The sequence below is a fragment of the Muntiacus reevesi genome, chromosome 1 (assembly GCF_963930625.1).
Source record: "Muntiacus reevesi chromosome 1, mMunRee1.1, whole genome shotgun sequence".
Taxonomy (NCBI): Eukaryota; Metazoa; Chordata; class Mammalia; order Artiodactyla; family Cervidae; genus Muntiacus; species Muntiacus reevesi.
Genome location: NC_089249.1, coordinates 49,972,393 through 49,999,276, shown reverse-complemented (window position 1 = coordinate 49,999,276; position 26,884 = coordinate 49,972,393). Strand labels below are relative to the sequence as shown.

Sequence of the window (26,884 nt, the reverse complement as noted above, 5' to 3'; positions counted from 1 at the left end):
GAAAAGGGTGACCCCAGGCTGGCTAGGGAGAAGATGAAGACAGCTGGGAAGGAAGAGGCTGTGAGGCCTGGCCCGGGAGCCCTCCTCCTCCCACGCCCTCCTCTGCTCCCCCTCCAGCGTCCCCATCTCACAGGTCCCTTTCTGTCCCTCTGCGGGGCCTCAGGCCAGGCAGGCGGCTGCGGAGGACAGGCTCAGGTTAGAAAAAGCTCTCCTGACATTTAGAGACAGAGCAGGATTTGGCACCTCCAGTGGCGCCTTTTGTTCTCAGGAAAATCGTTCGTTCAGCTTGGGCCGGCGCCAGTGACAGCCATTTATAGCCCAGCGGGCTTAGGTGGCTTCAGCTGCCTGGTGCAGAACGGCTGGCTGCCCCCTGCCCCCAACCCACCTGCAGGCTCTCGGTCTCCCTGCTCCTCACCCTCCTTATCCTCGCTCTCCTCTCTCTGCCCCTCCCCTGTTTCCTAGAGGTCCCAGTTCTAGATTTGCCCATGTGACCCTAGACACATCCCCTTCCTCACATAGGCCGCGACTTCTCCTGGAGTTCACTGTCTGCTCGCTTTGGGAATCTTGCATGATACCACTACGCCAGCGGTGCTGACTGTCCGCTCGCTTTGGAACTCAGTCACCTTGGCGAGGTGCCTACCTGTGCCAGTCTCCACCGAGGGCTTGTCCTCTGCTTCCACATGGCCTTTGAGCCTCCCCCCCAAACCCCAGCGTGGGCTTCCTGCCTGGGCTGGCTTTGCTACCCACTTCTGAGTGCAGAGTCTGGCTCCCAGCAGAAGCTGTCAAGCTTGGTGGGACAGAACTGGCCCAACCACAGTATCGGGGTCAAGAGCACGGCTTTGCTGTCAGACAGACAATAACTGGTTCATGTGTTGGCGCTGTTATTCGGTAACTCTGGGCTTAGGAAGTGATTGAATTTTTCGAGCTTCAGCTTCCTCACCTGTAAATTTCAGTACCTCATTGAGTTATCACAAGGCTTTTATGGGATATTTGTAAAGTCTTTAGCATAGTGCCTGGAACACACTGTGCTCTCAGTCACTGTTAAGGATCAACACCATCACCACCATCATCACCATCACCATCATCATCACCATCACTACCATCATCACCATCACCACACCATCACCACCATCATCACCACCATCACCATCATCACCATCATCATCACCACCACCATCACCACCATCATCACCACCATCACCATTATCATCACCACCACCACCACCACCACCATCATCACCATCATGACCATCACCACCATCATCACCATCACCACATCATCACCACCATCACCACCACCACCATCACCACCATCATCACCATATCATCACCACCATCACCACCATCACCACCACCATCACCATCATCATCACCATCACCACCATCATCACCATCACCATCACCATCATCATCACCATCACCATCATCATCACCATCACATCATCACCATATCATCACCACCATCACCACCACCATCACCATCATCATCATCATCACCACCATCATCACCGTCACCATTATCATCACTACCACCATCACCACCATCATGACTACCACCATCATCACCATATCATCACCACCATCATCATCACCATCACCATCATCATCATCATCACCACCATCACCATCACTATCACCACCACCATCACCTTCATTACCACCATCACCACCAGCATCACCATCACCACCATCATCATCACCACCATCACCACCACCACCACCGTTATCAACACCATTGTCATCTACCCCCATTTTCAGGTGGAAGTGTGGTTAGGTAAAAAATTCTGTGTCTGAATCCCCAGCATTGCCCATGGAATTCTCACCAACCCTTCAAGGACCAGCTGGACACCACTTTTGCAGGGAGCCCTACTCCAGTCTCCAGCTTCAGTGTTTCCACAGCCCTTTATCTAATATATCAGCCTTTAGGAGCCTGGGCCTATTGACTGCAGTGGAATGTGGTGGGCCAGGGAGATGCCAGGTGAGAAGTACTGGTGAGAAGCTGTGTGCTGAAGATGCCCTGAGAGAGGCCAGAGCTGGGGGCAGGTCACAGCATCTGAGGAGTCCTGATCCGCAGTGGGCACTAAGAATAGAAGACAAAGTCACAAATCCTCTCAGTGGAAGGTGACCCTGAGCAGATTGGGGAGCAGGCAGCAGTGGGAGATTTTCCACAAGAGCAGTGCCCTGAGCCCAGGGCCCTGCGGAGGAGCAGGGAGGGCAGGGCAGGGCAGGACCAGAGACAGCCTTGTGGAAATGGTTACCAGAAACAGAGAGAGCCTCAGGGAGCCCTGTGGAAGGGACCTTGGACTCAGAGTCGAATGGAGCTTAGGGGTGCCGGAGGCCCCTGTGACCCTGACCATGCAACTGCCTGGTTCAGCTGGAACTTTTTCTCTCTTAGTGTATTTAAGTGGAGTCAAGATTGGGGCAGCTTCATGCACAGAGCCCTCTCCTGCGTTAGTTGACTACACAGCTTCCTGAGCACAGGATCCTCTGCACACGAGAGGCTGAAAGAGGTTGGCTTTGTTCTGGCACCCTTGTCTGGCTGCTGGAGTGCAGCGCTTGGGTCGCATGTCCTCAGAGCAGGGGCCGTCCCAGAACCAGAGGCGTGAGGACACGTGCTCCTGAGCCTCTCCTCCATGTCCCTTGGTGCCTCCAAGGTCCTCAGAGGAGGGTGCTTCTCGCTGCCCCATCCTCACCCCCTCTACCCTCTTCCCTGAGGTCTCTCCCAAGTGAACCCCTCAGGCCCCCTCCTCTGCAGATGGCCTCCAAATCTAGAGAGCCAGCCTAAGCTTCCATCTGAGGTCTGGGGTCACAGTTCCAGTGTTTCTACTTTTGGCTCTTCACAAAACTCATACTGGTTCGTGGCGTACATTTAAAAATACATGAACCAACACAAGGACGGAAGGAATGAACTGTCAACAACCCAACACGCTGTGACAGTTGCCGCCGACTCTGGGACCTTCCCCGGGCCTCCCCTCCTCACTCACAGGCTTGAAGAGGCTTCAGTTCTAAAAATGCTCTCTCTTCTCCCACTGGCGCTCCTCAACCCCCAGTTCGTCATGATCACATTTCTGTTATTAAACACTCTTCCGCCACATTTGAAATGGCTGTGTAGATGCTCCGTGGTTTGTACAATCAGTTCTGTTCTGTGAAAACCCCAGGTTGGCTCATATTCTTTCTTCCTTTTTTTAGTCTTTATTGAATTTTGTTGCAATATTGCTTCGTGTAATGTTTTGTGGTTTTGGCCAAAAGGCATGTGGGATCTTAAGCTCCCTAACCAGGGATCAAACCTGCACCCCTTGTACTAGAAGGCAAAGTCTTAACCACTGGACCACCAGGGAAGCCCCTGACTCATTTCCTGCCATGATGAATAGAGTCATCACCAAATTCTTACAACCACGTGCTTATGATTATCCACGATTCTTTCCTTAGGATATATTCCAAAAAAATGGAATGGCTGTGCTAAAGGATTTGTGCTTTTTACCACTTTTAATGCATTTGTCAAACTATTTTCCCAAAAAGTCTCACTAGCACTAGAAGTATCTGAAAGCACTTATTTTTCTGCAATCATTACAAATCCAGTTTTAGTCCTTTTTTTTTTTTTTTTTTTGGAGTGGGTAGGGAGAGAGTTGCGCTTATTTGGAATTTAAAAGTTATAACTTTTTCGTGTTCATTGGATGTTATCTGGTTTCCAGAGAGATTGAATATTCTGGCAGCATGTTAATTTGCCATTTGTGGTGATCCTCATGTGAGTTGGCTGTAAGATCCTTTGTTCAGTGTTAAATTGGAGATGCTCCTCTTGTTCTGGCTGGTTTATAAGGGCTCCCTCCATTTGAAGGGGTAAAGAATCTGTCTGCAATGCAAGAGACCTGAGTTCAATCCCTAGATTGGTCGAGAAGATTCCCCTGGAGAAGGAAAAGGCTTCCCATTCCAGAGTTCTTGCCTGGAGAATTCTGTGGACAGAGGAGACTGGTGGGCTACAGTCCATGCGATCGCCAAGAAGCAGTCACGACTGAGCAGCTAACACTTCCGCCGCGTGAAGAATATTAACCTTCGCTGCCTTGTGTGGCAGAGACGTGCTTCTCAGTTTCCCACTGACCTTTCGGCTGTGTTTATGGCATTTCCCGGCTGGGACGACATCACTGCCTGCCTGCCGGACATCTTTCCTCATATGGTGCAGTGACGTGTCCAACTTCTCACAGGCAAATCGAAGTTTATTCCCCCCCACCCCGCCCGGCCCCAGCAGGCTCTTCCTGCTGACTTGCTTATTTCTGTTTGTGTCACCACCACTTTCCTAGTCAGCCAGGCTTGAAATGTTGAAGTCATCTTTGATTCCAGCATCTCTCTTCTCCCCTCCCTTCCGACAGTTGCCAACTCCTGTGGATTCTATTTCTGCGATTTCTCTGGCAGGCAGCCCCTCTGATACCACAGTGGCTAAGTGGCTCATTATCTGGACTTTGGAACCGGGCTCGGAGGCTCATACTATGCCTCCCAGCCCCACTTTCCCCCTCATCCTTCCTCCTTGCAGCTCTCCCCACCATGCCCCCCGCAGGCTGCCAGGGCATCATCTTCCTCAAGTAGAGCTCAAACCTTTGAGCTTTCCGACTGCAAACCATCAACAGCTCCCTCTCTATCTCGTATTTATTTACAACCTCTTAGCCTGGCTGTAATTTCTTCCAGTCCGATCTCCCAGTATCCCCGCCATGTTCCCCAAACAAGCTCCACTGCTTCTCTACCCTCTTCCTATTTGCCGAAGCCACGCCCTCCTAGAATTCTCACGTCCTTCTAGTCAACTCCCTCCCATCATCCACAGCCACCAAAATCCATGGAGAAAGCCCCACGATCTCAGGTCTCTCTCAGTCTTCAAGTTGAAGTGACTTCTCTGTACTTGGAACTCGCACCACACCCCACCCCCACCCCACACCCCCACCCCACACCCCACCCCCACCCACCCCGGCCCAGAGCAATCAGCTTGAGTTTTTCCTGTAAAACCAATCTTTCTCCACCATCCAGTGGAGCCTCAAGGGTCTCCGACTCCCACTAGATCGTGTCTTTTGAGGGCACGGTACTTGCATGTTTGTTTCTTCCATGGGATGCACAGCACTCATGGCTGCCAAATTTCAGTGAGTGTTTGCGAATGAAACAGGCGGCAATGCCTGGAGGTAACATACCACTGCTGTTGCCCAACCCAGCCCCCTGGGACAGGGCACTCTGGTCTGGTCGCCAATAGGCAGATCGCAAGTCCCCTCTCTCTGCAGGAACCCAAGCTGGGCTGACGGCCTTGGTACCAGGGCTTGGGTCACAGCCAATTCTTTGTCCCCTGGACCTGTGATTATTGAGATGAACAGCCCCGAATCCACCCATCATTTGCCTCGCAATGCAATGGGAGGCACATGGTGGCACTTTGTAAGTTGGAAGCCCGTGGCAAGGACCTTGAACTCAGAGAGGCATGGAGCTCAGGGGTGCAGGAGACCCCTGTGACCTTGACGGTGGGAGAGCCCAGTCCAGCTGGGACTCTCTGTCTTCTTAATATATTTAAACGGAGTCAAGCTTGGGGTCAGCTTCATGCACAGAGCCCTCTCCAGCGTTAGAGGTGACTCTGCAGCCAGCACGGGAGTGTGCAATTGACACAGTCTATTTTTAGCCTCCCAGAGGCCGTGACCAACATCCCAAGCGGGGGGTGGGTGCACCTGCTGCATTCTAATGAGGCAGCCCATTGCCTCCTCTGCCAGACAGCCCGGGATCGTGCCGACCTGGAATCTGATGTTGCTAAACTGGGAAGTCTGCTTATTTCCCAGAGGCTGTAGCCTAGATACGCCAGGAAAACGGGACCATCACCACCCCCTCGAGCTCGCTCCCCTCCAGCCCAGGGCTCTGGGCAGTCTTGGGGCTATGCTTGCAGGACAGTGGAGGGGATGGACTCGGATCTCTTGATCTTGCTCTGTCCTAGGACCTCCCTGTTTCCCTTGCTGGAGAGGAAATAGTAAGTCTGTGTGGACCCAGCACACAGATGAGAAAACTGAGGCATAAATAAGGAGATGTTAGTGTACTCAGAATATTGTTACTACTACTACTGATTGTTGCTGTTGTTCAGTGGCTAAGTCATGTCCAACTTTTAGTGACCCCGTGGACTGCATCACGTCAGGCTTCCCTGTCCTTCAACATCTCCTGGAGTCTGCTCAAACTCATGTCCATTGAGTCGGTGATGCCATCCCACCATCTCATCCTCTGTCATCCCCTTCTTCTCCTGCCTGCAATCTTTCCCAGCATTGGGGTCTTTTCCAATGAGTTGGCCCTTTGCATCAGGTGGCCAAAATATTGGAGCTTCAGCTTCAGCATTAATTAACCAATGATAATTCATATAATAAAGCACTTACTATATGCAAAAAGTGTTCTAAACTCTTTATACGTATTAACGCATCACTTAAAGTAGACTTTTACAAATTTGGGATGCCTGGATTTCCTACACTTTGGGAAAGGCAATCTTCTCCTGGCAGAACCATGCTTCTGCAGCGAAGCCTAAACTTCTGGGCTTCCGTCTCCTCCTCTGCTGTCCCCTTAGCCAGTGGAGGAGGAAGGACTGGTCAGTGCCGAGCAACAGCTGAGGGGGGTGGAGCTGAGCTGGCTGTCAGGTCAGGGAACCAGGGATGGGCCATGCGCTCACAGGAGGTTGTCTATCAGTGAGGGCACTCGCAGCTCAGAGCAAACTTCTGCTGAAGTTCAAGCAGTGAACCAGAAACTGGGGGAGGGCAGCCAACAGGTATGAGAAACCAGAACCCAAGAGACCTGCATTTTGGGGGCCGGGGGCTGCCTGTGTGGTGGAGAGAAGTCGAGGGGCTTGAGCTGCCTAAGAACACAGATGGGGTTTTTTTTCGTCAAACACATTCATGCTGCCCTGTGCCCTTCTCTGAGCCCTTTCCAGATACCACCTTCACTAGTCTTCAGGACGGCTCTACGAGGTGGGGACCTTTATATTCCCATTTTAGAGTTGGGGAAACTGAGGTGCCAAGAGGTGAATAACTCTGGCCAAGGTTGTGCAGCTGGTGAGTGGCAGGGATTCATGTTTAAGGGGGCTGGCCCTTAAGTGGCTGGCCCTACTCCAGCCACTCTGCTATGTGACACTATTACCTCTTTCCCTTTATTCTGCTCTAAGGAAAGGTATTAATGTCCCCATTTGACAGATATGCAAACTGAGGCACACATCGGCCCAGGTCACCAACTAATAGGAGACAGAATTGGGTTAAATTCAGACTTCCCTGATGGCTCAGTGGCCAACACAGGAGCCACGGGTTTGATCCCTGGATCGGGAAGATCTTCTGGAGAAGGAAATGGCAACCCACTCCAATATTCTTGCCTGGAGAATCCCATGGACAGAGGAGCCTGGTGGCTACAGCCCGTGGGGTTGCAGAGTCGGATACAACTTGGCGAGTAAACAACAGGTAGGTTTGGTTCCTAGGTAAGCACACTGCCGACCACACAGCACGACCATCAGCTTGGGGATACCATCTGTTCGTCACCTTGGCTGCTGGGGCTGATGGAAGCTGGATTGGGGGAGGGGAGGGAGAGGAAGAGGGAACGCGGAGTCTCAGAGGGCACGACGTGGTCGCTGTTCACACCTGCCCCTCCTCTTTCCCGAAGGTGAGCAGCCCCCCATCTCAGCCCCCGCAGCCGGTCGTCCCAGCCAAGCCTGTGCAGTGTGTCCACCACGTGTCCACTCAGCCCAGCTGCCCGGGACGGGGCAAGATGTCCAAGCTGCTGAACCCGGAGGAGATGACCTCGAGGGATTACTACTTTGACTCCTACGCCCACTTTGGGATCCACGAGGTACGGCATTCTGCGCTGTTGGCCAAGCGAGGCGAGCTGGGTCTTGCAGTGACCGCACTTTTTCCTAGGGCAGCATCCCGCATGCAGTTCTGTGCTGTCATTAAGGGAGATCTCCCCAAAGCTCAAGGCCAAGGGCCTGTCTTCATCCTGGGGGCTCCCCATGTAAGAGATCAGGGCCAGGCCTGGAGCCGGTGAGCACGGGAAAGCACGTGACTGGGTGTTTCTCAATCGGAGAGGAAGAGATTCTTCTGGGGTCCTTGTTTTATGGTCCAGCATCCTCGCCTTTTCCTGAGCCTGAGTCTGGAGGTCCAAGAAGACCAGACATCCCTGGTCCTTACTACCAGGTGCTTTGTAGCTGGGGGTTCTTCTGGCATCTTGATGTCCTGTCTTCAGGCAGACATGGGTCCGCAAGTTCACTCTGGACTAGTGAGCATCTCTAGGCAGGGTCAGCAGGCTTCATTGGGAACCTGGGCCTGTCTGACACCCTGATTGATTCTCAGGAAGTTCTTATGTCTAAATGCTGTCTTCTTCCATAGCAGGGGAGATTGATGTTAGCTGCGGAACAGAACAGAGCCTTCTAACGAGCGCTTCCTGGCTGCAGTGGGGGCACAGGCAGTATTTCTTACCTCCCTCCCCCACCACCTCCAGCACCTCCTCACCCCAGATAAACAACGGACATGAGATGAGCCAAGCGCGTACTCAGGGCTGGCCACTCTTCTCAGCAAGCTATCTGTTTCGTTGCGTCGAAGCCCCAAGCACTCTATGAGGGAAGTGTTTCTATGATCCCCCTACAGTACGAAAACGTTTTGAAAAAGGAACAAAGGCTCGCTTGCTATGCAAATGCTTTTTCAAAAGGAGTCACAGAGCTCCCCTTTCAATTAGATGCTTCTGTAAACCCTTCCTGTATCCAAACAGTGGTGCTGCATTGCCAAAAGCATGTTTAATAAGTCATAGGCAGCTTTTTCTTTTCCTGAGTGCCTACTCCATCCACACTGGGTGTTGCTCCCTGTGTTTTATGTTACTGACTCATTGGTTCCTCAGGCCAAAAAAGACAACAAGGTTGGTATTATTATTTGTCCCCATTTCACAGATGAGGCTATACGACCTAAGATTCTTATCAACCTCCATTCATCTTTGCTGGTTTGTTGGTGCTCAAGCTGATACTTGGCGGAGCTAGAAATGAAACCTTCACGTTTGTGGCCCCGGGACCGTACAGCGTTTTAAATGGGACTTTCTTTCTCTCTTTCTAACTTTGCCTTTGTTCCTGCTGGTCCCTTCGCAGTTTCCCAAGGAGGTAGAGGGTGGAGGGGTCTGACCCCCCGAAGATGGCTCTCCACATCAGAGCATGTGGCCTGCAGGGAAGGGGCTGGACCGTGTGTTTAGCTCCAGGGTCCCAGCCGAGGGAGCCCTGGGCAGCCGAGCCTGCAGCATTCGGCGGTTCCCATTGGGGTTGGGAAGCTAGCATTCTCTGGTGGCTCAGACGGTGAAGAATCTGCCTGCTGTGCGGAGACCTGGGTTCGATCCCTGGGTCAGGAAGTTCCCCTGGAGAAGGGAATGGCAACCCGCTCCAGTGTTCTTGCCTGGAGAATCCCATGGACAGAGGACCCTGGTGTGCTACAGTCCATGAGGTCCCAAAGAGTCAGACACGACTGGGCGACTAACGTTTTCTTCTTTCTTTTCTATCTGGATGGGGATGGTAGATGGAGCCCTGTCCTAGGGAGGCAGGAAGGGTGCTCTCAAGAGCTTCCCTCCTCAGGACCCTGCCTCTAATTAAAGGAGCGGCCTGGGACTCTGGGCACCTGTCTCAGAGCAAGTTCCTAGGAAGAGACAGCAGTTCTGTGCCAGTCTTCAGTCATGTCAGACTCTTGGTGACCCCATGGACTGCAGCCCGCCGGGTTCCTCTGTCCTTGGGATTCTCCAGGCAAGAATACTGGAGTGGGTTGCCATTTCCTTCTCCAGGGGATCTTTCCAACCCAAGGATTGAACCCAGGTCTTCTGCATTGAAGGCAGATTCTTTACCGCCTGAATCACCGGGGCAATAGTTCTAGGAGTCCCCCAAGCCCCACCCCGGTCCCCCTGTTAGGGGACCGACTGTGGTGAGCCCCTCCCGTCTGCCCCGCTCCCTTTGACCCCTCCGCCCACCACAACACACGTGGGCAGGATGCTCTCTCTGAGCTGTTACGCCTCTATGATTCCTTCAGGACAGGGTTCCCAGCCTCCGACCCAGGTACTCAGCACACTGTCTGATTCGTACAGGTTTGTTGAACTAGCGACGCATCTACTCACCCGGGCACTGTTGCTCCCTCCATGGCCGGGCATCTGGAGCGTCTGATGTCCCCTGGGGGGACATCCCTAGATCCTGGCCCCTGGGGAAACGCAGGGGTCTTTAACAGTGGTGGGGGCTAACTGGTCTCCCTTTACCTGTAAGCTCCCCTCCAGCCCTTTCGTCTCCGTGACTGTCCTCTGTGAAAGGAGGTCGGGACGGGTGGATGGCCTCCTCCTGTGATCCTTTGCAGAGAGCACCTGTTCATTTCTCTGTTATCAGACACCAGAGATCCCCTCTCCATGCCAGATGGCTCGTGGAGATGCCTTTACCTCCTCAGTCTGGACAAGACCCACATCTCACAGCCCACCCGGAACCGAGCCGGCCACTCAGCGGGCTTCTCCGGTTGTCAACAAGACCCTCACGTGGGCCGGCAGCGGTGCCACCAGCTCGCTGATTCATAGTGACCAGCAAGTGTTTAGGAAACACGGTGTGGGCAGGCTTGGGTTTGATTAGTCGGAAAATACAAACAAGTGCCCAGTGTGGTGGTGGGGGCACCGCTGGAGGTTGGGAGGCACAGTGGGAAGTGATTCTGAACACTTCTGGTCTTGCATCCTATGGTTCCCCCAGAGCTGACTCCATGTTTGGCCTTGGGAAGGCAGGGGACAGGGAGAGGAGGACCGTGAATCCTGTCCCACGGCCTCTGTGAGAGGAAAGGAGTGGAAGCAACAGATGTCCTCGTGTGCAGAGGGGAGGGGCCTGGCCCCACGACCCAGCCCCACGACCTGTGAGATCCTGCATCAGCTGCCAGAAGAATCAAGACCTGCAGAATGGTGTTCCCAGCCTCCCCCAGCCCTGGGTGCCCCACCCGCTCCCAGCCAGCTCTCTTCTTTTGACAGTCTGGCTGCAGGTTCTTTTTGAGATAGATTCCTCGGGGCCGCGTTTCCCAGCCATTAGTCAATGTGCCGCCATGTGTTCAGTGGGCAGGAGACAAAGTCACCCCCAGCTGGGGGTGGGAGCTGTTGCCACTGCAGAGTGGCCCGCTCCTGTCTGAGTGTCTGCAGATGTCTCTGGGCTGTTCTCTTTCAGTAGGGATGAAAGCAAGGGTGTGCAGGGAGGGCTGGGGAGCCAGGGAGATAGCCTTGCTATGCCACAATTTCTCTTCCCCCACAACTAGTGCCTTTAGACTGAACTCCTGTGGTCTGAAGCCTTAAGGAAGGGAAAAGGGAGCCAAAGAAATGACAAAAGTTGATGAATTGAAGGGGACCCTGGGGAGATCCCTTTTAGCAACAGCAGGGTCTGCAGAGACCCTGGGCTGATCTAATTCCACTGGGAAAGGCAGTGAGGAGTTGGAACTATGCATGTAATTGGGAGACTTCTGAATCTTTGTCATCTTTTTGCCTCCATTCCCTACTCACCCTCAACAATCTCCTCCCAGAGATGGAAAGGGTCCTCGTTTTCACAAAAACCCAGAGCTAAGCACTTTTGTAACACTTCCTTCCCTTATTTGGCCATGACAACGACCCTATGAAATAGCTGCTCTCATTATCCCATTTTTCAAATGAGACTAAGACCCAGAAGGATAAACGATACTCTGGGCCTGCCGGAGAGCTCACTGGAGCTACGGTTTGTGTGCAGGTGTCCCGGCCCCTTCCTTATAGAGCACGGATTGCACACTGTGCCCCTGCCTGGTTCTGAGGATGCCATCTTTCAGTCTTGTAGGCTCTCAGTTTTGAGACCCTGTGTTTGTTTGTTTTTTTAATGTCAAGGGATCTTGCAGTGTTTGGTCCCAGAGAGCTTCTGGAAGGAAAGGCACGAACTCACTTTCAAAATATTTAGACTGAGATATGAATTCAGTCTAACCAAGCCATCACCTTATTCAGCTTCTAAGATAACCAAAGAGACGAGCCTTGGGGCAACACAGGAAGTAGTGTGTAGACTGAAAAGCAAGCACAAATACTTTTAGCTCTTGTAGTTGAATTCCAAGGCCCTGATAGGTGAATTAAATTCCCCCATCTGAACGAATCCTACTCAACTCCTAACCTGCTCAACCCTTGATTGGACTGAGCCGGCCAACTCACCATTCTAGCTGCCTAGAAAGAAAGGCCATTCCCACTTAGAGAAACAACTAACTTCAGCTACTATTGTTCCTTAGATACCATCCGTGGCATAAAAGATAAGTAGCAAGACCTGAGAAGAAAACAAGAGAATTTGGTTCACAGTCAAGAGAAAAATCAGTCAATAGAAACAGATCTACAGGCAGCCCAGGTGTTGGGCTGATAAGATAAAGATTTGTAAATAGCTATCAGTATAATAAAAATGATTTTTAAAAATTTCTAGGGAGAAGTAATGGATGTAATAGGTGAAACTGAAATCTTCCAACTGAAAAACACAGTATCTAAAGCAAATATTTGCTGGATGGAATTAATAACAAATAGAATATACAGAAGAAAATATGTATGATTATGAGGACAGGAAAGAAAGACATCATTGAAACTGAAGAATGTAGAGAAAAAAATTGACAAGTGAAACAGAGCCTTGATGAACTGTTAAGACAGAATTAAGTGGTAAAACATGTGAGTAATTGGAGTTCAAGAGGAGAAGAGAAAGAACGGGACAGAAAAACAAATGTTTGAAGAAATATGGATGGATAAATGTCTAAAATTGATTTTTAAAAAGGCCAGTAACCTTCTGGATTGATTTGCTCAAACAGTGAAACCACATCTGAGACAGCCCCTGCAATCATAGTCCTCACCTGACTATGAGGATCCATGGTCACTCTCGAAGTTCCACCTCTCTTCTGCACAGGCCAAATGGACAAATTGAATGTAGATGTGGGTTTCCTGGAATTAGTCCCATGGTCTCATGGATCTCTTGAAACTAGTGATCCAATAGTTCAGAGCTGGTGTCCAATAATCCTCAAAAATCTGTTTATTTTCCTTTCTCCAATGAAGATACACTACTAAATGCCTGCAGGTTTTCTAGGAGGAAGACTTGGAGAAAGATGAATAGTACACATCTTTGGCAGCATGACAAGTTTTCTTCTCCTATAACATGGCCTCACTTTTATCCGAGGGGTCCTGAGTCTGTAAACTGGCTTAAGTCTGGGAATCGATTAAGGGGAGATGACCCTGTTTCGGTGATTCAAGCCAGACTTCCATTCACTAGACCTATAACTTTTTTGCTGAATCAGAACAAGTAAGAATTTAGTATGCGTCTCACGACTTATTTTCTAGAGGTATTTTAATTAACTGGTCACCCCCTAGGGTTTGGTGAGCCAAACTCTTCCAAATACTGCTCTGGTTCTCCTGTCCTTCCCAGTGACCACACCCTCCTCATCTTTGGCGATTACATGCTACAAGTTGGCCCCTGCTACCCCAGGATCCCAGCTGGATGTTGATCCCATGGTAACTTGGATCTCAGTTCCCAGTGTAATTTCTCACCTAGAGAGAAGGGCACACAGAACTGGTCAAGGATGCTGGACTTCCCTCGTAAACTTCTGCCTCATAGCGGTGGGTCTGTTCTCTGGCATTGGTGTGTGGGTCTCACATGACAGATGCATTTTACCTTTCCATTCTCCCTGACTCTTTTTGGATACCTTTTTTTCCTGCTTATCAGAGATGTGCTGGCATTTCCAATTCATTTAGTGTCAGCTAACTTTGACCATGTTGGCTTCACTCAACCACAACTATTAGATGCGCTCCAAGCCCCTGGAGGTAAAACAGTGAATCCACAATCTTTGCTCAGTGGACCCATGTCAATAGACTCAGCTCAATCCAACTTTATGTTCCCTTCAAATTGTTCTCTCACTCTTGCTATACAGCTCCCCCCCCCCCCCCACCAGCTATTCCCCAGATTTCAATCTGTATAAGTTAGAAGTATCATGTAGTTATTTTGGTGTGTATCACACCTCCTCCTGGGTCACTGTCTGTGTCTTGCTATTTTGTTGTTGTTTAGTCACTAAGTTGTGTCTGACTCTTTATAACCCCATGGACTATAGCTTGCCAGGCTCTTTTGTCCACGGGATTCTCCAGGCAAGAATACTGGACTGGGTTGCCATGCCCTCCTCCAGGGGATCTTTCTGACCCAAGGCTCAAACCCACGTCTCTTGCGTCTCCTGTACTGGCAGAGGCTGGGTGGTTCTTTGTCACTAACGCCACCTGAGAAGCCCCATACTGGTACAGTTGCTTGCAAAGTAATACAAATACTCAGGACCACCCTCACCAACCCTATCCCAGTGGCGCTAGGGATAAAAAGAACCTACCTGCCAATGCAGGAGACTGTAAGAAACACGAGTTCGATCCCCAAGTCGGGAAGATCCCCTGGAGGAAGAAATGGCAACCCACTCCAGTATTCTTGCCTGGAGAATTCCATGGACAGCGGAGACTGGTGGGCTACAGTCCATGGGGTTGCAAAGAGTCCTATACAAATGAGGTGATTTAGCATAGCACATACGGGTGAGGCTCTTCAGGAAAAGGAAAACGAGCTTTCTTGGGCAGGGGTAGAAGGTGTTTCTGCTGGCAGACAAGACTGTAATTTAGAAACTTGAGGTCCCAGCTTCACCCGAATCTGCCCGTATGTTCCCATTCCAGTTCTCAGGACTCTGTTCTTTTCCAGTTAACCACTCAACTTTAACAAAGAGACCCTGCAAGGATAAGGGATTCAATCTGTGTTGTCATTCAGACAAGATTAGACTTTGGCTTTGCTTTTCAGAAATCTTGACCTTGCAAGAAAATAAGGGTTTCACACCCCACTTTTATTCTTTTCTTCCTTTTTTTTTCCTCCTAGAAGTCATAGAAGTTTTCAGGTGCTAAATGAGCTGGGAATTTAAGTCCCTCAGCTCATCATTTTCTTCCTTTAAGCTTTCTAGTACAATTAGCAACGACCAACCAACCAACCAATACACCCCACTAAAATCCTATAAGGTTGGAAATACTTGGTCACTTGGAGTCCTGTCTTTTGTAGGAACTTTATCACAGATATCTAAGGCTAAAATCTGAGTAACTCTTTTGCCATTTCACCAGTGCCCTCTTCACCAATGGAACAGATTCATTAATGCCTTTAAATCTAATCGGATCAGAGAACCAATTCCAGAAAACTCAGAACCTATTCAGAGAACCCATCCTTAAGCTCTATCCCTTGGGAACTATTCTTGGTACCTCATGCAGTTGTGTAAGGTCACTGTCTCCATGTCTGATGGTGGAGTTGAAGTCCAGGGCATGTAATCAGGAAAGGAGTAAGAATGACAGTTCTCTCACCACGACAGAAAGTTCTGCTTCAGGTCTAACTTAAACCCCTCACGCTGTGCTCATACTGCTCCTTTTTTATTTTGGTTTTTGAGAAATTGGAGCCTTCCCAGGTCTGGATGGGAGTTTCTCCTTCGATGGTACAAAGCGAACTTTCTGGGGCAGACTTTTAGGGCATTGTGTGTCTTAGTCGGGGGGCCCTGACCTAGCCACCCTCTTCCGTGGCTTGTCCTCATGACAGAGCTGAGGTCCCTGAAGAATTTGGCAGGACAGCCCTGGGCGCATGACCCTATATGTGTGTGGCCAGGTGCCCTGAACACATCGACTCTGCCTTTCCTTCCACACAGGAGATGCTGAAGGATGAGGTGCGGACGCTCACTTACCGGAACTCCATGTACCACAACAAACACGTGTTCAAGGACAAGGTGGTCCTGGACGTGGGGAGCGGCACCGGGATCCTCTCCATGTTTGCTGCCAAGGCAGGGGCCAAGAAGGTGTTTGGGGTGAGCATGGCCTCTGCGGGGACCCTGGCCCTTCCCGGTCCTTCTGGCCCTTCCCAGTTCCCGTCCTTGCTGGGGTCACACACACCCTCCTGGAGGCAGTCAGGCGTGGCTCTCGGGAGGCAGGCAAGCTCCTTAGCTCCCTGTCACCTGGGCATTGCTCCTGGCCGTGCCCTGGAACTGCTGATGTGTTTGGAGGAATTTTTACTTTTCTGAAACCATTTTGGGGTCATCATAACCTTGGAGTCCTTAGTCCTACGTGGGCTTGAGAGGCAGGGCAGGGTGGCTACACCTGTGAGCTCTGGTTGGAATCTCCGCTCTTCCACTCACAATAGGTATGACCCGGACTCTTCACTTCTCTTCTGTACCTTGGTTTCCCCATCTGTAAAGTGGGCATAACTACAGTACCTTGCCCACAGGGTGACTACGAGGAGGGGATGAGTTTAATACCTAAATCAAGTGCTTAGCACAGTGCTTGGTGCAAGTCAAATGCCTAGTCTTTATTGGTAGAGTTGGGAGGGGGCCCTGGGCACTAACAAGACAGTCTCCTTCCTCTGTTCTTTAAAGGCAAGCTGATAGATTTCATCCTGCTCTTCTGGTTCCTGCAGCCTCTCCAGCTAGAGGTGGTGATGGGGGACCCATTAGAGAGCTCCCGCAATGCATCTAGGAGCAGCCCCAGGACAGGGGGCTGGGAGGGTCCAGAACTGGGGAGAAACTGAGAAAGCAGATCTCTGAGCTGCCGGCTGACATAGTGGGTCTAGGGCTGGAAAACGAGAATTCATCTCAATTAAAATACAAGGCACGCTGCAGTTAAACACAGTGTGTGCACGGGACGGCCCAATGCAGAGGCTGGCTGGAAGCTTTCAGTGGGGCTTCATTAGCTGGATCACCCTGCAGGTTGTCTCAAGACCCCGCCCCCTGCCAGGCTCCTGGTTGACTAGAGCTCCCCAAATCCCAGTGAACCCCCACCCCACTGCCTGAACAGCATCCCCCTCCATGACTTCCTTAATAGCTCAGATGGTAAAGAAACTGCCTGCAATTCAGGACACCTGGGTTCGATCCCCAAGTTGGAAAGATCCCCTGGAGAAGGAAATGATAACCCACTCCAGTATTCTTGCCTGGTGAATTCAATGGACAGAGGAGCCTGGCAGTCTACAGTCCATGGGGTCGCAAAGAGTCAGATACGACTGAGCGACAACACTTTCACTTTACATGCCTGACTTGAAAGATACCTGGGTCCTTGTTGGAGGGGGTCTCAGGGCAGTCTCAAGGCCCCTCTGGTGTAGCCTTGACCAGGAGAGCCATAATGTACTTGCCTGAGCTCCATGTGAGGGTGCAGGGTCTGCCCGGCTGCCCACGGTCAAGTCCTGCTGTCTCCACGGCACTGCCTCTTCACACCTTCCAACCTTCCTTCCTTTATGAAGCCTCTTCCTCAAGATGGGGGCTTCTGGTCAAGGGACTGATTCCCTTCCAAGGTGTCACAGAGCCTCAGGGCCTGATGTACACCCCCTGTGACTCCCTCTGTCCTCCCTTCAGGGGGTCTCTGAGGTCTCAGCCCAGCTTCAGAGCCAGACAGAAGCCCAGGGCAGAGCTGAGCAAGGCAGGGCAGCCATCATTTGCTTCTACGTCAGGGGGCTTCAGCTGCTGGTCTTGGCAGCTGCCCATGTGTTTCCAGCCCGGGAGATAGGTTTTCTACTGCCAGACTGGGGCATGTTCTCCTGCTATTCCCACAAGGTCTTACTCTCAGCTGAAAGTCAGCGAATTTCTCAAATATCTTAGCCCTATGCTTAGGAGGGGCTTCCCCAGTGACTCAGATGGTAAAGAATCCACCTGCAATGCAGGAGACCGGGGTTCGATCCCCAGGTCGGGAAGATCCCCTGGAGGAGGAAATGGCAACCCACTCCAGTATCTTTGCCTGGGAAATTCCATGGACAGAGGAGCCTTGGCGGACTACAGTCCATTGGGTCACAAAGAATCAGACGCGACCGAGCAACCAACACTCTCACCCTTTGCTTAGGAGATTTGGAGAGCCTGGCAAGACTTCTAGATTAAGAAGAATCAATTCTTTCAAAGGTGGAGATTGCAGAAGGAGTGAGAGTTAACACAGGTCTGCCCATGGGGCGGGGAAGGGCCTCAAAGACGCCCCGAAGCCTTGACGTGCGCTTTTCCGATGGTCCTTCTTGTGGATGGTACCCGTTTAGCCAGGGAGGGCCAGGGGAAGGAGGATGACAGCAGGGAGGCTCATAGTCACTCTGGGGGCTCTGCCTTCCCACCTCCTCCCCTGACCACCCCCAGGACAGTGGCCATGCCAGGAGAGTGAGGCCTGGTCGCTCCTACCAGATCTCCCAACTCAGAGGCCAGGCCTTCCATCGCGGGGCAAAAGCAGCCAGTTTAGTGGGAGAGCCACTGGCCTGTGCTTCAGAAGGGCTGCAGGTTAGGTTTCCATCTGCCACGAAATAGCTGTGTGGCCTAGGGCAGGCCACCGCACCCCCAGGCCTCAGCACCTCCGTCTGTTCTACTGGCCCTAAATTGCATGTTGTGATTCTTTTGACACCTGGCTCCTTTGCTCTGTATCCCCTCCAGATTGAATGCTCCAGTATTTCTGACTACTCAGAGAAGATCATTAAGGCCAACCACTTGGACAACAGTAAGCAGTACCTCCGCCTGCTTTCCCATGGAGGGAGGGGGCAAGGGGTTTGTACTTCCTTGTTTGGGTGGCAGAGACTGCTATAAGACCACTTGGCCTTGAAAAGGTGGAGGCCAGCTGCTGCCCTTGTTAGCAGGACTCTGCCCACAGGGCTCAGAGTTTCCCAGTCCCTGTCTGGCCTGCCAAGGGCACATCTGTCCCAACTCAGCCTCTGTGAGCCCAGCCTGAGGCTAAAACCTTCATTTCCAAGCCCTCTGCTTGGCCCCAGCTGTCCCTTCTCCTCCCGTTCCCCCTCAATGCCTCCAGCCCTATGTCCACTGAGCAACATCCCAGCAGACCCCAGGCTCTGTATTTGGAGAAACGTTGTCTTCTCACGCCCACAGGCCCCGCTGCTGAAGGACTGTCTTGGCAAGTAGCTTGCCCCTGGGAGCGGGACCTTCTTACAGCTACAGTCTGAGCACAAGAGGAGCTGGGTTTCCTTCCCTTCCTCTCCTCACTCCTTTGCCAGGCATTTGTGATCTCCTCGGCCCCTCCCCCTGGGACTCATCTTGAACACGCTCCCTAACCCTAACCCTAACCCTCACGAGGGTCCCTGACCAGAATAACTCCTGTATCTCCCATCACTCAGTATTCTTGCCTGGAGAATCTCCGTGGACAGAGGAGCCTGGTGGGCTACAGTCCATGAAGTCGCAAAGAGTCGGACACGACTGAAGCGACTTAGCTTGCATGCACACACTGGGTCCGTTTCCTGTGTGTGGTCACCACCTCTTGCTCTCCCGCCTGCCATGCAGTGCTGGGCTCCCACCTGTGGCTGGGCAGGCCCCTGCATGGGTGCCTGATCTCTGGGCTCAGGCTCGGGTGGGTGGAACCAGGCCGCCCCTGCTGACCACGCCCCTCCAAGCGTGAGCCCCTGCTCATCACGTGGCCTCAGACCCCATCTGGCCTGTCCTTTGCTGGTGGCATCTGCTCAGCCCACCTTGTGGCTCCAGGAGGGAAGCATTCCCTGCTCTGTATTTCGATGACTCACACTTGATTCTGCGCTATGGAGGCAAAGGCCCGGGAGGGACAAACCATTATCCCCAGGTGAATGGCCACCCCCTTGGCCCATGCTTGTCCTCCTCTTCACACAGGCCTGGGGGGGGTCTTTTCAAGGCAAAGCGTGCTCTGCCTTGGCATGTATACTAGAAAGAGGACAGCTTGGCTTCCATGGAAATGCTTCTGAAACGTGGCAACAGCCAATTGTGTGGGTCTCGGGAGCGTAGGTGTAGAGACATAAATAACAACCCAGGACATAAAATACCTGCTACCCAGAATCAATCAATCTCCCTCCCTCTCCACCTCCATACGGCTCCCAGGATGGGTTTGTTCCCAGGCAGACGCGCACCTCCACACGGCCACCTGCAGGCGTGCGTGCGGCCTTCACGTGGCTCCTGCCACCCGCGTGGCCCACACACGTGCTCAGATCAGGGTGACTTCTTGGACATCAGGGCTGACAGCCACCACTTCCTTTCTTTGCCCGCCCAGGAGACCCATAGTTCTAGTAGACAAGTGCTAATCCATTGACTTTTCAGAACACTAAAGGGAATAGTCGGTTCCTCCTTTCTCTTCTTCTGCCCTGGAGCATGAGGGTCACGGATGCAGAAGCCTGAGCAGAGTGTGAGGCACAGAGGGACAGCAGGAAGGGCTTCATCAGGTGGCTCCCCTTCTGAGCCCCAGCTCCTGGCGCAGGAGACGCCGCCACACTCAACTCACAGGATTATGGGGGGATTAGAGAGAATACACACGAGCGGTCTGTACAGCAAGCATTAACTGTAGATCTTTCCGGCTTTATGTTCTGCACTTTGCTCATTCTGGTCACACATCCCTAGCGTTTTGTAGATGATGCTCAAATTCTCTGCCCTATGGCATCCCTCCGTGCTTGTGGCCATCCAGTCCTGGGACAATTCCCCTGATGAGGGTCCCACCAGCAGTCACTTGGGGCTGCGAGGGCTTGAAGAACTTCCTTCCCCTGGAGTCTGCCTCCCTGCACCCTGACCACAATGCTCTGGGTCAACACTTTGGGACCACACAGAGTAAGGGGGCTCCCCTTCACCTGGCAGCCCTAATCCCGCAGAGGCAGGGACACACCCCCAGTTCCTTCACCTGTGGCTTTGGTTTCAGCCCCCTTCTCCTCTGGCCACGTGCCAGCATCCCTCTCACCCTGGCAGAGGATGCTCTGGCTTCCTTAGCAGCTGTGGGGACCTCAGGCCACACTTGGCGCTCAGCTGGCATCAGCCATGATCTGTAATCTACCCACGTGTGGCTGCCCAACAGCAACTCCTCACCTCTCTCTGGTCTGTGGATACTTTGAATCCAAACTGAGAATCACACCTTATCTACATGGTGTTAGATTTGGTTCTTCCTTACATTCTACTAGGCTTCCCTTGTGGCTCAGCTGGTAAAGAATCTGCCTGCAATGCAGGAGACCTGGGTTCCACCCCTGGGTTGGGAAGATCCTCTGGAGAAGGGAAAGGCTACCCACTCCAGTATTCTGGCCTGGAGAATTCCATGGACTGTATAGGCCATGGGGTCGCAAAGAGTCGGACACGACTGAGTGACTTTCACTTTGGCACTTTCACTATAATCTACTTGAAGTCCCCAGGCAGAGACAGGGGCTTCCCTGGTGGCTCAGTGGTAAAGAACCTGCTTGCCAATGCAGGAAATGCAAGAGATGTGGATTCAATCCCTGGGTAGGGAAGATCCCCTGAAGGAGGAAATGGCGACCCACTCCAGTATTCTTGCCTGGAAAATCCCATGAACAGAGGAGCCTGGTGGGCTACAGTCCATGCGGTTGCAAAGAGTCCGACAGGACTGAGCATGAACACAGGAGTCCCCAGAGCCTTGCTCTTTGGGGATCACTGTTCTCTGTGTGGCGTCATCTACATATGGACAGGAGCCGGGGAGGGGGCAGTGGGGCGGCCCCGGTGGGCTGATCTAGTCCAGTTCAGCTCTGAACCAGCACCTTTGAATACAGTCGGGGAGCAGCTGTGAATTTGCACAAGAATTGGTCAGCTTCCCCTCCAGAGAGGCCACGGAGAAGGTGCCTTCCCAGATCCACACATGGGGCCCGGCATGGTGGTTGACTCTGGCAGGTTCACACTCAATTCCAACAGATCAGCTCGTAATCTTAGGCACCTGACCTTCTGCGCCTCTGTTTCCTGCTCTGGGAAATGGGAATGACAGTGGTTCAGACCACAGAGGGTTTCACGTGGCTACCATATGTAAAACCACAACGTGCTGGGTCCCCTAGTAAATTTTCAGTGAATTTGCAGAAATGGATGCAGGCCTTTTGGTGACTTGAAATTGGCCTCAGTGGGAGTATTTACACAGAGAAACAGGCAGATGTTGCAAGTCGGGGCATCCTTCCTGGAGAATCCCCTTGTTTAGTGTCTCCCAGCACAGCCCTGCATAAAGCACAACAGTGTGCATGTGCCGTTAGCAGCCAATACGTGTTAGCTATTGTTATGATTATTTCATTCATTAACTTGACTAATAGGCTGGTCCAAAGAAAGGATGAGGTTAATCAGATATAATGGCTGTTAATGAACCTGTAGTGGCTCTTGGCAATGGTTGCTTCCCTCAGAGGCAGCCCATGAATAATCTCAGGACTGGGTTCGTGCACCCACCCCTGGGGGAGGGATGTCACCACACTCCAGGCCCCGGGCCAGATGCAGGGGAGCTGGGGAGAACAGCACAGATGAGGTCTGTGCTCTCATGATGCTTACAGTCTCAGGGAGGGCACAGACACAAAACCAAGTGGACACACAGCATCCCAATAGAATCACAAATGGTGACGGTGCTCTGGAGGATAGGAGGGAGCAGTTGAGAAAGTTGGGGTCCACTTTGGATGGGGTGGCCGCCCAGGCATGTCGGACTCTGCTCATACCATGGGCGAGGGCTTCGCTCCCAGCCCCGCTGCCTGTGACATCACGGCTGAGCCAGAACAGGGAGAGGGTGGGAGTGTCTACACCACAGACGGGAGTGGGTGATCAGGTTATGATCCTGTCCGTTCGCAGATGCAAGACAGGGATCTCAAGTGGCTTGTACCAGGTTGCACAGCAGGCCTGGATTTTTCTACAACTTTTTATTTTATATTAGTGTGTGTGGGCTCAGTCGTGTCTGACTTTGCGACCCCATGGACTGTAGCCCACCAGGTTCCTCAGTCCATGAATTCTCCAGGCAAGAATACTGGAGTGGGTTGCCATTTCCTTCTCCAGGGGATCTTCCCAGCTCAGGGATCAAATCCTCATCTTCTGCATTTTGGCAGGCAGATTCTTTACCACTCTGCCATCTGGGAAGCCTTATGTTATATTGAAAATGAAAGGGTACATCACTCAGTCGTGTCTGACTCTGCAACCCCATGGACTGTAGCCCACCAGGCTCCTCTGTCCATGGGATTCTCCAGGCAAGAATACTGGAGTGGGTTGCCATTTCCTTCTCCAGGAGATTGTCCCAACCCAGGCATCGAACGTGGGTCTCCCACATTTCAGGCACATTTTTTACCAACTGAGCCACCAGGGAATCAAATTGACAATGTTGTGATGGCTTCAGGTACACAGCAGAGCGACTCAGCTGTATATATTGTTCTCCCCCAAACTCCCCTCCCCTCCAGGCTCAGGCCTAGATTTTGGCATCCTCTTTTGACATCCTGGGAGAATCCCTGATGGCAGAGTAGTAAAGAATCTGCCTGCCAATGCAGAAGACGCAAGTTTGATCCCTGAGCCAAGAAGATCCCCTGGAGAAGGAAATGGCAACCCGCTCTAGTATTCTTGCCTGGAGAATCCCAGGGACACAGGAGCCTGGCGGGCTACAGTCCAGGGGGTCGCAGAGTCTGAACATGACTGAACACACGCAGGTCTTTGTTTAGTTTCCCCAGAAAAGCTCAGGCGTCGGGTGGTCTTTCAGAGGATGGTGAAGGATGAGTTTCCTTCCAGAGGAAAGGTTCTGATGGAAGCAGCCAGCTAATCCATCATCCTGTCAATTGCACAGCAGCACCTAGGATAGCTTTTGCTGGGATCTTTACAGCAATGAATGCAAAATGAGCCCCCTAACAAAGTGTACGTCTCTGTTGAATGATCAAAAACTCAACTGAGAAGTTTCTCCTTCCATAGAGGGATGGACGGGTCTGGGAAGGGACTCAGGGGCAGAGGATGTTTAGAGCAGGGGTTTGCCTAAATCCTGTCCACCTTAACATCTCAGTCACCTGGTCACCAAGAAGATGGTGTCAGTGTTTGCCTTTGCTAGAGCTCCGACTGTGAGCTTGCCCTTCACCTGTGTCATTTCATCATTACAGCCTCTCGCCAAGTAGATGTCACTTCTCCTGGTTGTTATCTGGATAACTGGAGTTCAGTCAAGTAACTTGCGGAAAGTCATATAGCTAATCATGAGGAGACCCAGCACTTAAAGCCAGTTTCCTTGAGTGCAAAGCCCATGCTCTTGTCAAAACACCAAGTTCCCTCCCCTCCAGTACTAGTCAGGCATCCCTGGGGCTGAGCCCGGGCTGTGAACAGACACTGCGGTGTCAGCCTCTCAGCCTCCTGTGGGCTTGAGTTGTCACGGGAACCTGACATGGGGTGGGGGCCCTGGTAAGGGTGTGGGTCTTTGGTTATCAGACCTGGACTCTGTTTCCATGGTGATCATTGAACCCCCCTGTAAGCCTCACTTTCCTTAAAAATGAGAATAAGAATGCTGTGTCTGCTTCAAGGACTTGTTGGGACCTAGTGCCCATCCTGGGCTTAGCACAGCACAGGCCCTTAGCTGTTGTTCAGTTGCTCAGTCATGTCTTTGTGACTCCATGGACTGCAGCATGCCATGCTTCCCTGTCCTTCAGCATCTCCAGGAGCCTGATGAAACCCATGTCCATTGAGTCAGTGATACCATCCAACCGTCTGATCCTCTGTTGCCCCCTTCTCCTTCTGCCCTCAGTCTTTCCCAGCATTGCAGTCTTTTCCAATGAGTTGGCTCTTCATAGCAGGCGGCCAAAGTATTGGGGCTTCAGCTTCAGCATCAATCCTTCCAGTGAATTTTCAGGATTGATTTCCTTCAGGATAGACTGGTTTGATCTTAACTGCCCAATACACTTTAGGAGGAATCACACAAGGAGTCTTCATTCCTTAGTATAAACTGGCGTGGTGAAGGCAGAGGGAATCAGAACTGTGCTGACCCCTGTAGATTGATCACATCCTGATGCGGGGTGCTCACGATTCCCGGCCTGGGTCCCTGCAATGTGCGGCCGTGGGGTTCTTATTTTGTAGTCATCACCATATTCAAGGGGAAGGTGGAGGAGGTGGAGCTGCCTGTGGACAAGGTGGACATCATCATCAGCGAGTGGATGGGCTACTGCTTGTTCTACGAGTCGATGCTCACCACCGTCATCTTCGCCAGGGACAAGTGGCTGGTGAGCCTGCTGCATGCTGTCCCCTGGTTGCCCCGCCGGCTGCCTGGCTGTTCGGCCCCCGCCTGTAGCCGAGGGAGACTATGAGGACTTCAGAGAGGACCTGGGCTACAGGGTCACCGCTCCCAGACCCCTCTCTTTAAACTAGATCTCCTTTTGGGGGACAGAATGAATGTTCATAGGTCTAACCTTGGCCTCTTTTACATAATAGACACCCATTGTCTGTTGTCCAAAGTCTATGCTGGTCAACAAGTACTAAGAGTTTGCACGGCTGCCAGGAAGCCAGTGTGCTTTTGATCCTTAGCTTCTCCAGACTGAGAAGTCAAAACATTTTCCACCGCCCTCACTGAACACGCCTCTGCCCCTCCGCATTTGTCCCATGGACCCCACCTCGCCCCTTGGGTTTTTACTGGTACCAAAATCGACACTGAGCCTCCCCGCCCAGCCCTCTCCCCGGCCGAGGTGACAGTCTGCTGCATGAGGAATGCTGGCGAGGGGGTGCTTGTCTGGTGACTCCACGTGCAGTTCAAAAATGTGTGTCTTTGTCAGGTGAATAGATTACGAGACCCATTTCCCCACAATTCATCAACAGAAACCTGGAGGGCTTATGTTTCCAGACCGGGCGGCTTTGTACGTGGTAGCAATTGAGGACAGACAGTACAAGGACTTCAAAATCCACTGTAAGTCACCTTCTCATTCTCTGCTGGGCTTTGAGGGGAGCTTTTGGGGGAGGGAAGCACTTCAGAGGGCTGGGCGTAAGTGGTCAGTCTCGCGGACACAGCTGCTGTGCCTCTGAGGAGTTTATACCTGTGACCTTTTTCGGATTCTTCTCTCTGGATGTTTTCCGCTGGTCCCAAGGGTGGGGCTTCTACAGAGAGGAAATAAGAATGTGGCTAGTGGGAGGTAAAGCAGGGAGAGAATGAGTGCAGTGTGGATGGAAAATGAATGAAGCGGCAGAAGCTGAGGTTTTTTTGCAGAGCCGGCAGGTGGTTGAAAGCTACTAAAGGTCATTTCTCCCTAACATCCACATAAGGACAGGGAGGGTCTCCAGCCAGGCCAGTCATTTGAACTCCGCCTTTGTATCCCTGAAATTTGTCAGCATAATATTGGTTCTCCTTCATATAAGTAAGATACAGAGGGAGATGGAAGCTGAGCATGTGGATGGGGGAGCGGCGGTGGGTGGCGGGGGTGGGGGTGCTCATCCGAATCTGGGCTCTTTGTGCTTAATCAGTTGAAAAGGTACTCTCTTAGAATAAACGTCCCCCACCCCCGCACAACTCTCCAACATTTTATCTGGTCCCCAAAGAGTTGTTTGATTCTATTTCATTTAAAGAGTGACCGTTCTCAAGGGATACAAGCCTGGTCCTCTATGTGATTAAAAAGATTATGCTTCCATAGAAGGACAGAGAAGCCTGGAGTGCTGCAGTCCAAGGGGTCGCAAAGAGTCAGACATGACTTAGCATCTGAACATACACACAAGGTTTAGAGACAGACTTGTGTCCTTAGCCAGAACTAACTAAAGCGACAAAGGGCAAAGACCACCTCCCCACCTCCACATACACTTACAAGTGAGTATGCACATGATCCAGCCCTCCCCTGACCCCCCACACACATACAAGTGAGCACACACATGATCCAACCCCAAGCATGAGCAGAAACTCCAAACGGTCCAACAGGCTCCGCAGATCTGGGTTCCTGCCAGCGCAGTGCTAAACACCCCTCGTCTAGACTCCCTATGATGGAGAGGTTCCCAGATCGAGCAGACTGGCTTCTGGCCTCCAGAGGTTAGGACTCCAGAGTCCAACAATGTCTAGTCTTTGTGCTGCTAGAAATATAAACTCAGAGCATGTTCAGAGGCAGGTCAGGACAAGACAGAAATGGGACATTTGTCTGAGCCCTCCGGCCCATCTGGCGTCATTTCTGATGTTCAGTGAACAAGGAGAGGTAGGAGGTTAGATGATGGTGCTTTGAAGG

General features: G+C 51.9%; 1 protein-coding gene across 1 annotated transcript in view; it reads left to right on the top strand.

Annotated features, from left to right (window-relative positions):
• PRMT8 (protein arginine methyltransferase 8) overlaps nt 1-26,884 on the top strand; it is a 69,880-nt gene that overhangs the window by 22,451 nt on the left and 20,545 nt on the right. Inside the window, exons 2-6 of the mRNA XM_065923458.1 lie at nt 7,636-7,821; nt 15,678-15,833; nt 18,414-18,477; nt 24,771-24,913; nt 25,503-25,590. Coding sequence (XP_065779530.1) covers nt 7,636-7,821; nt 15,678-15,833; nt 18,414-18,477; nt 24,771-24,913; nt 25,503-25,590 — 637 coding nt within the window. The remainder of the gene's footprint in view (nt 1-7,635; nt 7,822-15,677; nt 15,834-18,413; nt 18,478-24,770; nt 24,914-25,502; nt 25,591-26,884) is intronic.